The 14,183-nt window shown below is 41.2% G+C and overlaps 1 protein-coding gene across 1 annotated transcript; it reads left to right on the top strand.

Annotated features, from left to right (window-relative positions):
* The first annotated feature begins 9,588 nt into the window (after positions 1-9,588).
* On the top strand, positions 9,589-13,740 carry LOC132044255 (uncharacterized). The gene is made up of 6 exons (XM_059434743.1): positions 9,589-9,655; positions 9,775-10,037; positions 10,906-11,103; positions 12,149-12,490; positions 12,660-12,908; positions 13,474-13,740. Exons 1-6 carry the CDS (start codon positions 9,589-9,591, stop codon positions 13,738-13,740), a joined length of 1,386 nt encoding a protein of 461 aa, XP_059290726.1.
* Positions 13,741-14,183: the final 443 nt, after the last annotated feature.

The raw sequence follows: 14,183 nt of genomic DNA, 5'->3' as shown, positions 1-14,183 counted from the left end.
GGAAAACTCCAACAATCAATTTCCTGAAAAGTTCTATACCCCAAAAAGGATGTAGCAGGAGTAGTATCAGTACAACACTAGTACTAGTAAGCATCATAAGACGACAATGGTTAGAAGAACATATCAGTATTAGAATTCACAAATAAACATAGTAGGTAAAACTAGGTCAACAAAAGGCACATTACCTACTGCTAGGCTCAACAAATAAAGATTCTTATTCTTATCAATTCCTCCCAAGTCATCAGTTTGCCTAACTTACATTATACTCTTTTCGAACTCATATAACATAAAATAGACAAATTGGTTCAAGTATCACCAGTCAACTACCATTACACTATCCACTCTTAGTATCAGGAAGTTATCATGTCATTCTGATATTCATTATTCGCCTACATTTAGGAAGCCAAAATGTACAACTGAGCCAACGAGTGTCAAACATAAGTAATTTCAAGATCATGGCCTATGGTTATAGCAACTGAGCCCAACTGTGTCAAGTCTCAATACATCCAATCTGAATCCATATATCACAAGCACATCACAAGAATATCACAATAGAAGCCACAGTCCAATGCAATGCAATGATATATGGAATCTGAATGCAATGCATATGCACCGTACACTTGTACTCTGATGATGGAATATCACATCTCGGCAGCACAACCCATGGGGGACCCGCGAAGTCCATATACCTTACGATTCTTGCAACAACCTCGGCAATCGCTATCTCATGATTTCGGTAACCACCTCTGCAATCGCTACCACTCATCCTCGATTCCGGGATAAACATCGGACATTGGTCCTCATGTCACTCTTATCTAACTAAGTCCAGCTCATAACAACGTTTCCTTAAGTATCATCAATGTATCAACAGTATATCATGAAGGATGAGAATGTATGCAATGTATGAGTTCAACGTCAATAATTAAATCAATATCAAAAGTACCACACATGGGCACACCAACAATATCATAAAAAGGCTACACAATAAGCTATAATGGAATCACTATCCTCGTCTCAAACGACAACAAGTAGGATACTACAATATCATGAATGGGATTAACACTAGTCACCAATGCCCAGCACGGACAAAATCATAACAATATCACCTCATTCCTTTACTTCCTAACGACATCAATATATGATAACTACGCTTCTAACTTATAACATCAGCCACTAAACATCCAGTCTAGAATCATTTCATGTTCTTTTGGCACGTTTATCAATTTCAATACCAAATTATGATTCAATATTAAATAACGCAGGACATGGTTATGCATATCATATAGGAACTCCTTATCAATAGAACATAATAAACCAAGTACCGAACAACTAGCCTTCCAAGCCATATTTAATCCACCAATACGCTAAGGAACGCAAACACACGAAACTAGGGAATCTACAGGCCCCAAGACCAAACACATAATCCACATAATAGTACCAACCTAAGATTTCCATCCCAAACTCCGAAATCCTACACATGTATTCTCCGTTTCATCTAATACACAAATTATGTAAGTCTAACCAGAGTCTACCAAGAAAGGAAGTTGTAACCTACCTCAGGGCCAAACAGGTGCGCGACCATCCACTTGGATTCCATCTTCCATCTCCGTAGCAAGCTTGTAGGTCCGGAATGTCACGACCCCACAAGTCATGACTAACACCCAACTAAATCCTAGTGGGCGAACCAACACACAAGTCGTCTATTTATCCAAGTCCGATTTTATATTAACCAAGTTAATCAGTTATTACTCATTCAAGCATCAAATAAACAAAATAAGTCATGCCATAAATACTGAAGTAAGTGCGGAAGTTCTAACTATTATAAAATTCGAAAGTCATCGTACCAGGACTCTAATCTAAAACATGTCTAAGGGATGAAATCTGACTAATAAATATCCATAATGTCCAGATTAGGAAAAGACATCATAAGAGGAAGATCTTCGGGCGGCCTAACATAAATAGAAGCTCACCCTAAATCTGTCAGCAACGTCCTCAACGCTAGATGTGAAGGCGGGTAGCCGATCTCGTATCACATGCGCACTCGAAAAGAATGCGGCCAAGGTAGTATAAGTACAAACACTATCTACCGGTAGATATCATAGGCCGACTAAGATTAGTATCATGCATATCTCATACAATCAATAGAATAAACAAGCCAGCCGACAGTCATGAATATCAATAAAACCACACAAGTCAACCAAGGATAATCATAATCAAATCACCAAGATATCGAAATCACAATCAACGGAAGCCATACAGAAATAAGTTTACCAATAACCACGCTCGGCTCGTACACACGTGCTAACCGATGTCATTGCTCGGTGGTCGTGACGGCTGCCGGGGGACCCATGGGTGTCCATGTACCACTCGTTCCGGATTCACTCCTCGGACTCGAGCACAACCTCCGCTCTGGAACGAACCTCGAACGCGGGACATATCAACGTACCTCTCATTTTCGAAACTAGCCTCGAACCATGAGCCCATAATCTAGGTCACATTTGTGCCTTTCCATACCTCTTTACAGGAAAATGTTTCTTACCTTCTCATTATCAATACTCACATCATTATTTCATGTCACAATATTGCCAAGAAGATCATATTAGCTTCTCATCACAACACATCCACTACAAATTTAACGAACGGAATAGTGGCACGAAGACTACACTATCACTCAATCACGTTCACCCCGAGTTTAGCCCGCAATATCGTATGAAAACTGACATACTTTCTGCCTAAAGAATTCACAAAATATACAATCAACTAACCAAAGTGTAACTCAAGTAGACTGTAACGTACCTCAAACGTAGAGCTGGAACAACGCAAGTCACTCCGCTACAGCTTTTCCCTTCCTCAAAGCCTCGAAATGCTCAAAGTCTAAAAATAGAAGGCTCAATGAGTCACAATTACTCTAGTCACAATTACCAATTTCAAGATTGCCTTCTTTTTACCCCCGTTCCATGGGTGAATGATTTTCTAGGTGTAAAGCAACCTAACAAGGGCCTTATTAATCATTAATCAACAATTTGTAATAATATTATATCAACATTCCCACTTTCTAAGATTTTATGGTCAAGCTACCATTTTTATAGAACCCTAGGTCTCAATTGACTTAGTGTATGGTTCTAAGGACTCAATTCATGATTAAGAGGAATTAATCCAAGCCATTAGATGATAAATAAGTGCTAACTACCACAACCCATCAATTTTAGAGGGGTTATTAATTCCTAGGGTTTCTATTACAATTCCACCATTGAAGACCCATAAAAGGGATGACAATCATGAAGGAGAAATAAAATGATAGAAAGGGATAGATGAGACTTACCTCTCAAGAGTTTCTTGCCCTAGCTTGGAATTTCACCCTAGGTGCTTGTGGGGAACTGTGTTGGTGTTTTATGAATAAAGAATGTGAGACTAAGTATTTTAAAACGGAGTTCTTGTATTCGTCGACATTACGTCGGTTGTTTCACCGTGCCAGCGGTCCTTCTGCGGCCAAGTGACCGCAAGCGGACGAAATCCACATAACCGCTATGGAGGTCTATTCACCGCTATGGCGGTATCGATTTATGAAGAAACGCCCGCCGCGGCGACGCGGGGAAAATGGATGGGCGCGGCGGTCCACCTATCGGCTATATCGTGTCCACGACCCCGGCCCGTAAGCCGTGACTAGTGCCCGAGCTGGACACTCGTATACACCTGATCACTATAATCGTCCACAACTAGCATAATAAAGAATTTATATATAGAAAGGCATGACGTCGTCTCAAAATTATCGCATATATATACATATCACAACAACTGTCTCACGAGGGTTACAACTTTCAACGGATAACATCGTGTATAAGCGGCAAGGCTATCATAACACACGGCTTCCAAAACATGTATATATATATATCTACGCGAGCCGACAAGGCGCACGCACACACAACATCCCAAAACACATATATATGTATACGCGAGCCGACAAAGGGCGCCCTTTACGAATGGGAATGCCCCCCGAAACATAAGTCATATATACACGACTAACAACAACTATATACAAACCCACACGTATGTCTACGGACCTCTAAGAGTGACAACGGTAACATATGACGGGACGAACCACCGCCCAGTACCTGGCTAAGCTTATATATACAATATAAGGATCTGGACCAAAATATGGGCTCCGAAACGAGGGAGCACTCCAAGATAGCAGAATAGATATCCTAAGCTGGCGGATCACCAAAACGGCGTCACGCCTACGGGCATGAAACGCGGCCCAGAAGAAAAGGGGGGTCGATGCGAAATATATGCGAGTATATAAAGCATGAAATACGGTAAACGGGATTATAACGGAAATAAGAATTTGGAAGAACAAGTACAATAACCGAATACCAAAACGTTTACTTTTGAAACACAAATCTTGTATGTCGATATCATATATCATATCCGGCCCATTATAGGACTCGGTGAACATGGTCGCCACCCGTCTTTGGCGCCGCTAACCACGCGTACTCCCGAACACGGCCTTAACTCCGTATCATAGCATAACTCCGTATCATAGCATAACTCGTATCACGAGCGTAACTCGGTATCACGAGCATAGCTCGGTATCACGACGCAGCACCGCCTAACACGGCATAACACCATAACACGGCATAACACCGAAGATATATATATATATACGGGTAGGCCTACAGTGAGGGACTCGGTGAAAGATGTAATAACAGAATGCACCAACAGAGTAATGAGTAACCATATGCATATAAATCATCTTTTGAGACTCAATAGATAAGTAGACTAACCAACACACGAGTATCAGGATGATAGCCATATTAAGTTCTCTCTAAACATCACTACGAACTATATTAAGGAAAGTCTCGGGGGTCGTGAGTCATGTATCAAACCAATACGGGACGGCTTTATGAAAGTTAAGGACATTATTCATTATAGAATCCTTTAAGAATAGGAACCTTTATGCATCGTTTACTATCCAATCATACAAAAGACTCGGGCAATAGCTCGACTATCGTGAGAGTTCTAACATCAAGAGGTGAATAAGAATCATAAACATGCTCGAAACTTATGAATAGAGTTACCAAAGCTCGTATCGTATCATACTTACATCTAGGACATGCCAAAAGAAAGAAGGAATAGGATTTACATACCTTTAGCGTTTACTCGCAACACCACACGTATACGCTGCATGATAGTGTCTCAATCTATATTAAGACGTCGAGAACTACGATTAAACTACGAAGAGATTCAAAACGTATCCTAACGTTAATAATTCCTTTCGAGATAATTAGATGACGCTTGACATATCCAAACCAACTACATACAACCAAGCCAACATCACTAATCATGCATTCAAGTATCAACCGAGACTTATTCAAACATGACTCGAGGACACTACGACGACCGTACAACACTTCCAACAATGACCAACATACGATACAACACGTAATCTTCCAAGTTCAACAAGAATAACAACAACACATTCTTTTCTTCCAAATTCATGAACTATACCAACAATCCATACGCTACAATATTATCCATATAAACGTAAGAAACTATATTAACAACATACTAACTTCTACAACGACCCACACGATTTCAACTCAATTTGAACCATCGACTACTTTTATTTTCATCGCGGAAATCCATAACACAACAACGAAAATACCAAGCAAAATCAATTTACCACTTCCTACACAAGCAGCCCCTACACGGCTTCAACACCAACACACAAAATTCCATGGATTTCATTCATTTATACACACTACAACACGCACAAACCATCCATAATATATGCAAAAGAGGATTGAACTTTACCTTAGACACTTGATTTCTCAACTTGACTAGAATTTGTGCCTTGAATTTAATACTTGTTCTTGCTATCTAGGATCAATCCCACGTTGATATACACCTTCTAAAGAGTTGAATTGCTTGAAGAAAAATATTTTTTGATCAACCTTCATGAACTTCAATCTCGGCCAGCCATGGCCGAGAGTCTCTCTCTCTATCTCTTAGTTTTCTTAAGTTTGAGAAGATGATATGAATTGAATAGTTGATGAATGAATCATCAATTTACTATATATAGGAAGTCCATGGGCTGGACATGTGTCCCACCCAAAGTGTGAGCCAATTACACTTGGCCATGTCACGGGTGGGGCCAACGACCACTTATGGCTTAATTAGTGAATAATTAAACTTTAATCCCACTTAATAATCTAATCATGGTTAATTAATCCCTAATCTCCATTAATATTTCTATAACAAATAACATTTATGGGCAACTTATGCATTAAAATAAAATCGGAGGTTAAAAGTCTCTACCTCGGATCCCAAAATAGTCTTATCCTTAACTTGTCGCGATTAGCTTTATAATGTCCCAATGTTTAAAAATACGGGATATAACAATAGCGGTACTGCTGCAGCGGTACTCCCACCGCCGCCGCGGTGCCATTTGGGTAGTAAGCTCGACTTTTTGTCTAATTTTTCCTTCTATCACCCGATATTTCATCCGAGGCCTCAAAAATATAAACCAAACATACAAATATACATAAAGACATTATACGAATCCACCCGTGGCCTCAGAATTCCCAATGGAGTTCTAATTTTCTACGTCACCCCCCGACGGACTCAATAAAATCAAACTACAACCACAAACAAGTCAAGCTTCAGCTCTTAAGCTTAAACAATCGAGTTTCTACTGGCTCGTTCTACCCTTGGAAAGGTTCTATTTGGTGGGGTGATCCTACATTTCCCATAACGACCGGGTGAGTCGTTACACCAGATACCTATTAAAACACCGCTCATCCCCGAACGGACAAAGATGAGAAATCTAGGGAGAAGTTACCTGTCTTGGCAAAAAGCTGAGGATACTAGCTACGCATATCAGATTCTGTTTCCCAAGTAGCTTTCTCCACCGGACGATTCTTCCACTGAACTTTCACGGAGGCTATTTCTTTGGACCTCAACTTGCGAACATCCCTATCTAAGATGGCAACGGGCACCTCCTCATATGATAAATTCTCATCTAGTAAAACTGAATCCCAATGGATTATGTATGAACCATCCCCGTGGTACCTCTTCAACATCAAAACATGAAACACCGGATGAACGCCTAATATACCCAGAGGTAAAGCCAACTTGTAAGACACTTCCTCCACACGCTGAAGGATCTCAAATGGCCTAATGTACCTCAGGAAAAGCTTGCCCTTCTTCCCAAACCTCATTACACCCTTCATGTGTTACACCCTGTAGTTTCGTATGTTGAGATTCGAGTTACCCTTCAGGAGGTACATGAGATTAGATGCGCTTATTTTATGAGGATTTAGGTTTACATAATAAGTTACGGAAGGATTGGAGGGCAAGTGAATCAAGAAAATTAAGGTTGTTGGATTTTAGAGAAAGTAGGAGGGGTAATTTTGGCCCTACTCGAGGAAGGAATATCATATAGTATCGAGGAGTTTTGAAGTGAAATAAAAGCCTAAATTGAACTTTAAGAAGTCTAGTTTCCAACACAACAAACCGCTTCTCGATACGATGTCGAAGTAGAGAACTATGGACGTTACAAGTTAGGCGGGCGAGCGGGCGCGGCGCACACACACATTTACGGTCTCTGATACCCAGCGACTCTAAGCCACTATATAAGGGCTAAAATTCATCTTTTTCTCCACAAAAAAATTTCCCAAATTCTCTAGAAAGCTCATCAAACATATGAGAGCCTATATATCACATAAAAGTAAGGATTTTGAGTAATTTCAAGTTACGGAGTATTAATCGAGGTCCGGACAACGTGTAGTCGCGATTATAGTTTCGTTTTGTGTTGGAGGTGGCTTGGAAGAAAAGTAAATATTGAATATCTTCCTATTCTAGAAAGGCAAAGGTATGAATTTATTTTTCTTAATATCGATTTAGGAATATTTACGAGAATAAGGGTTATGGATTGTTGTATTGGCGTTGTTGAGCAGGGATTGAGAATTGAAGATAGTTTGGATGTAATTGTACATTTGTATCTTATAGAATCTTGATAATATTGTGTTGATGTTATTGGTATTGTTTGGGAGTTGTTTTTATATTTGGAGGAAGTAGATAATATAGGGGAGATGCTGCCCAAATTTTCGTAACCCAAACTAGTATTTGATAACTAGTACGAGTGAATTAATGGGAAGCATCATGAAGGTATGATTAAAAATGTATTTCTCGCCATATAGGTTCCAGTGAGGGGCGAGCCTCGGAATAAAGGGTCCCTTAAGTGGTGGTTGGCGAATAAGGTATGTAAGGTGTTCGTTTCTCTCCTTCCTTGGCACGAATCCAACTAGAGCATGCATATGAATATTCCGTAATAAAATCACTCCACTCCTATGTCATGTATCTCAAATATTAAGGTCTTAGTTATTTGATGAATTCTTGGTATATTATCATGATTATCATTGCTAAGTTATTTCTTTGGATTCGACACGAATTCCATAATATAAATCAGAGGTTACCGACCTTACGTCACTCCGATAGAGTTGTAGCTTCCATATGAGCCTTCATGCATACTATTTACATTATGTATAACTAACATATTATATTTATGGATCGTGCCGAACGTTCCTCGGCACTAACATATTATATTTATGGATCGGGTCGTACGTTCCTCGGCACTAACATATTATATTTATGGATCGGGCCGTACGTTCCTCGGCACTAACATATTATATTTATGGATCGGGCCGTACGTTTCTCGGTACTAACATATATGGATCGGGCTGCACGTTCCGCAGCACTAACACGTATATGTGCTTACTTATATATGATTTTTAATATTCATGCATTGCATGTTGTAAGTTCTCAGACGACAGGTTACCTCTACTCTATTTATATTTCCATCTTACTTATATTATTGCTTCCAGCCTTACATACTCAGTACTTTATCCGTATTGATGTCCCATTGTACGGGACGCTGCATTTTGTGCTGCAGGCTCTAACAGGGTTATTGAGGAGCGACCGCAGTAGGGTTTTTCAGCTTCAGCGGTGTCAGCAAGTGCCACTACTCTGGATTTGCTACGTTTTGGTACTTATCTGCTAGTGTTATAGATGTTTATATGTACGCTCTTAGAGGCTCACGGACATAGTGGGATATGTAAATATTGTGTATGGTCTTGTTGGCCTTGTTTTGATTTGTGATACTTCCTTGTTAGCCTTGCCGGCTTATGATACTCGAGATGTCGTAGCGACCTTTCCGGTCCGCATATGTATAGAGATGTTGGATTATTGGATATTTCTATGTTGGGCCTTTTAACGTGCGAGTGTTCTTTGAGTTATGGTATGTGTTGTTCAAAGTAACTGTTAAGTCAGGTGGCTTTCGGCCTACTGGTCGGAGCCCGTCATACTTCTCGTTCGGGGTGTGATAAGTTGGTATCAGAGCGGTTCAGTCCTAGGGATGTCTATGAGCCGTGTCTAGTAGAGTCCTGGTTATCGATATGTCGTGCACCATATATATAGCCAGGAGTCTACAGGGCATTTAGGAAGATACCTTTTTTTTCATGATCTAGATCATGCGATAGAGCTAAGTTAAGAATGCAACTATCTATTCTTTAACGTGTTTAATTTTCGGCGATGCCTCCGAGGAAGAAGAAAGTCAGCAGAATACTGGGCCGAGTATCCCCAGCCGAGTTAGGGCATGGTGAGGCTCAGATCGCTACCCCCCGCGTGCCACCTCCGCCCCCGTCAGTTGCGAAAAGGCGTGATAGAGCTCCCAGGACCCTGGTTCCTCGGCCTCCGGCTGTCTCCCTGCTGCTATAGATCAGGACTTGCGAAATGCAGTTCAGTTGTTGGCCAGACTGGTGGCTACTCAAACCCAGCGGCAGGCTGGCCTTCTGGATAGGGCTGTCAGTTCTCGCGTACGTGACATTCTTACTTTGTACCCTCCGATTTTCATGGGGACAAACCCGAAGGAAGACCCTCAGAACTTTGTGGATCGAATAGGCCACGCGTTGAGGGTGATGCATGCTTCTGATACAGAATCAGTAGAGTTGGCTTCTTATAGACTTTGGGATGTGACAGCAGTATGGTACGAGTCACGCAACGGTCGAGAGGGCAGAATGCACCTCCAGCAGTATGGCCCGAATTCACTAGGGCCTTTTTGGATCATTATCTACCCGTTGAGGTTCACCGGGCTAGGGCTGATGAGTTCTTATTACTTCGCCAGAACAATATGAGCGTCCGGGAATATAGTTTGAAGTTTAACTCCTTGACTAGATATGCTTCGACAATGGTAGCTGACATGGAAGATAGGGTACACCGTTTCGTGACTGGACTTGGGGCCCACTTGACTAAGAATTGTATGACGGCTTCATTACAGGGTGGCATGGATATTGCTCGCATCTAGACATATGCTCAAAATTTGGAGGACCTTGAACACCAACAGCGAACTGAGCAGGACCCGAATAGGGCCCTTAATAAGTGGGCCAGATCCGCAGGTTATTCAGGTGCTTATCAGGAAGGTTATAGGCCCTATTCTTATAAAAGATCAGCCCCTTCAGCAGTTAGTGCACCTTCCCGATTTCATAGGCAGCGTTACGATCGACCCACGTATTCTGGATCGAGCCAGAGATCGAGAGCGTTAGTTCCTTCTTACAGGGAAGAATCGAGCCAGGCGAGGCCCCGACTGCCCCGTTGTGATCAGTGCGGTAAGGGCCACTTTGGCCAGTGCAGCTAGGGTATGGGGGTGTGTTATTCTTGTGGGCAGCCTCAGCGGGCAGATAATGATTCGACTCGCGACGGGCAGATAATGATCCAAAAGGTAGGTTTATTTCCTACCTTAAGGCACGGAAAATGATTTCCAAAGGTTATATTTATCATTTGGTGCGAGTTAGAAGCATTGAAGCCAAACCACCAACCTTGCAATCCGTTCCTGTAGTTAATGAATTTCAGGATGTATTCCTCGATGAATTACTAGGTCTCCCTCCCGAAAGGGAAATTGAATCTGCTATTAACGTGTATCCAGTCACTCAACCCATTTCTATTCCCTCTTATCGTATGTCCCCTGCTGAATTGCAAGAATTAAAGGTGCAATTTCAGGACTTGCTAGATAAGGGCTTCGTTCGACCCGACACGTCTCGTGGGGGCAAGGTATTATTTGTGCGTAAGAAGGATGGCTCACTAAGAATGTGTATTGACTATCGGCAATTGAATAAGGCGACCATTAAGAACAAATATCCGTTGCATAGAATTGATGATTTGGTTGACTAGCTACAGAGCGCCAAATGCTTCTCAAAGATTGACTTAAGGTCAGGGTATCATCAATTACGTATAAAAGGGGAAGATATTCCAAAGACAGCTTTCCGAACGCGATACAGGCATTTTGAATTCTTAGTTATGTCTTTTGGATTGACCAATGCTCCTGCGACATTTATGGCATTAATGAACACCGTATTTCGGCTTTTCTTGGATGTTTTTATTATAGTGTTCATTGATGATATCTTGGTATATTCTCGTTCGGAGACGGAGCATGCTGATCACCTCCGAAAGGTGTTGCAAACATTGCGGGATCAAAGGTTGTATGCCAAATTTTCCAAATGTAAATTTTGATTAACTTCAGTGGCTTTTCTAGGCCATATTGTGTCTGATGAGGGTATTAAAGTTGATGATTGGAAGGTCGAAGCCGTTAAGAATTGGCCGACCAAAACGACCCGGAAATCCAAAGTTTCTTAGGTCTTGCAGGGTATTATCAGAGATTTGTGGAAGGATTTTCTTCTATAGCAGCTCCCCTTACAAAATTAACTCAGAAAGGGGCTAAGTTTTAATGGTCAGAAGCGTGTGAGCGGAGTTTCCGAAGAATTGAAAGATAAGTTGACATGCCTTGCTCACATCTTACCCTTCCGAGAAGGCACGAGGTTACACTATATATTGTGAGACGTCACGCACCGGCCTGGGATGTGTGTTGATGCAAAATGGCAAGGTGATTGCTTATGCCTCCCGACAACTACGGAAACATGAGCAAAATTATCCAACCCATGATCTTGAATTGGCAGCAGTGATTCACGCTCTGAAGATATGGCGGCATTATTTATACGGAGTTCATGTTGATATCTATACGGACCATAAAAGCCTTCAATATATATTCAGGTAAAAGGAATTGAATTTGAGACAACGTAGGTGGCTCGAATTGCTAAAGGATTATGATGCAGAGATTTTGCTTCACCCTGGCAAAGCTAATGTTGTTGTTGATGCTCTAAGTCGCAAGTCAATGGGTAGCCTATTGTATGTGCCAGCAAAAAAGTTAAAAATGACTAGAGAGCTTTATCGCTTGGCAAATTTGGGAGTTTGCCTGCTGGATTCAGAAGACACTAAGATTACCTTCCAGAATATATCCCAATCGACTCTTGCCTCGGATGTAAAGGCTCCACAAAATGAAGATCCAATTTTAGTTAGCATCAAAAAGGGAGTGCAGAAAAATCGAATTTCAGCCTTTGAACTGGATTCAAATGGGATTCTCAAATATCGAGGCCGTCTGTGCGTTCCAAATATAACCGGGCTTCGGGATAGGATAATGTCAGAATTTCATTATTCTCGGTATTCAATACATCCCGGATCACCAAAGTTACCATGACCTCAGGGATTTATTGGTGGAACGGTATGAAAAAGATATTGCTAACTTTGTAGCTCAATGCCCCACTTGCCAATAGGTAAAGATCGAACATCAAAAACCCAGTGGCTTATTACAAGAAATGGAGATTCCAGTGTGGAAGTGGGAAGTGATTAATATGGATTTTATCACGGGATTGCCCTGTTGTCATCGCAAATTTGATTCTATTTGGGTGATCGTTGATAGGTTAACTAAATCAGCCTATTTCTTGCCAGTAAGAACTACCCATGCTGCTGAAGATTATGCTAAGTTGTATCTTAAGGAGATTGTGCGTCTTCCTGGCATTCCGGTGTCAATTATTTCGGACAGAGGCGCTCAGTTTACGACAAAGTTCTGGAGATCTTTTCAGGAATGCCTTGGGACTTGAGTAAATCTTAGTACGGCTTTCCATCCCGCATCGACGGGTAAAGCGGATGTTAGACTTTGGAAGATATGTTACGAGCACGTGTCTTTGTATTTCCAAGGGAGTTGGGATGATCATTTGCCTCTGATAGAGTTTGCTTATAACAATAGCTATCATGCCAGTATCAAAATGGCTTCATATGAGGCTTTATATGGCAAGAAGTGCAGGTCTCCTGCCGGATGGTTTGAAGTCGAAGAAGCAAGATTATTCAGGATAGATCTTGTCCATCAGGCTATTGAAAAGGTAAAGCTTATTCAGGAACGGTTACGCACAGCTCAGAGTCGTCAGAACTCTTATGTTGATGTACGACGACGAGACTTGGAATTTTAGGTAGACGATTGGGTGTTTCTAAAAATATCACCTATGAAGGGGCGTGATGCGATTTGGTAAGAAAGGGAAGCTCAGTCCCTAATATATCAGACCTTATAAGATTGTCCGAAAGGTAGGCCAGGTGGCTTATGAATTGGAGCTACCATCAGAACTGCTAGCGGTTCATCCAGTTTTTCATGTGTCTATGCTGAGGACCTGTATTGGAGATCCCTCCAGAATCGTATCTGTTGACGATATACAAGTTACAGAAAATCTGACATACGAGGAAGAACCAATTGCTATTCTCGACAGACAAGTCCGCAGACTCAGAAACAAAGACGTGGCTTCAGTGAAGGTTCTATGGAGGAGTAAAGATAGGGCAGAGATGACATGGGAAGCCGAAGCATAAATGAAGTCCAAGTATCCCCATTTATTCCCTGTCACAGATGATACTATTCTGGAGGAATCCTTGTAAGGTTCTGCTTTATCCGCAAATCACTTACAAGGTAAAAGTCATATTTAAACCCCCTTGAGATTTAATGTGATGTGAAATATTGTTCTAATTACTACATGTTTATGTGTCGTTGAGTACGATAGACTTATAAATTGGAAGTTGTGGTAGGCAGAAAATTAGCAATGCTCTAATTGCAAAAGATATTTTACTAAAGTTCCGTAAAATGTAAAATGTATGATTATACCTTAAGTATTCCAACATTCGAGGATGAATGTTTTTTTAGGGGGGGGGGGGGGAATGTTACACCCTGTAGTTTCGTATGTTGAGATTCGAGTTACCCTTTAGGAGGTACATGAGATTAGATGAGCTTATTTTATGAGGATTTAGGTTTACATAAT

This window comes from Lycium ferocissimum, unplaced genomic scaffold, assembly GCF_029784015.1.
Source record: "Lycium ferocissimum isolate CSIRO_LF1 unplaced genomic scaffold, AGI_CSIRO_Lferr_CH_V1 ctg4084, whole genome shotgun sequence".
Taxonomy (NCBI): Eukaryota; Viridiplantae; Streptophyta; class Magnoliopsida; order Solanales; family Solanaceae; genus Lycium; species Lycium ferocissimum.
This window is presented reverse-complemented; position numbering and strand designations above follow the sequence as displayed.

Coding starts and splice junctions, on each gene's coding strand:
- LOC132044255 (XM_059434743.1), top strand. CDS start 9,589: ATGCCTCCGAGGAAGAAGAAAGTCAGCAGAATACTGGGCCGAGTATCC. Junction 10,038..10,905: donor GACTTTGGGATGTGACAGCA/GTATGGTACGAG, acceptor AATGAATTTCAG/GATGTATTCCTCGATGAATT. Junction 12,909..13,473: donor TGCGTCTTCCTGGCATTCCG/GTGTCAATTATT, acceptor AAGGTAGGCCAG/GTGGCTTATGAATTGGAGCT.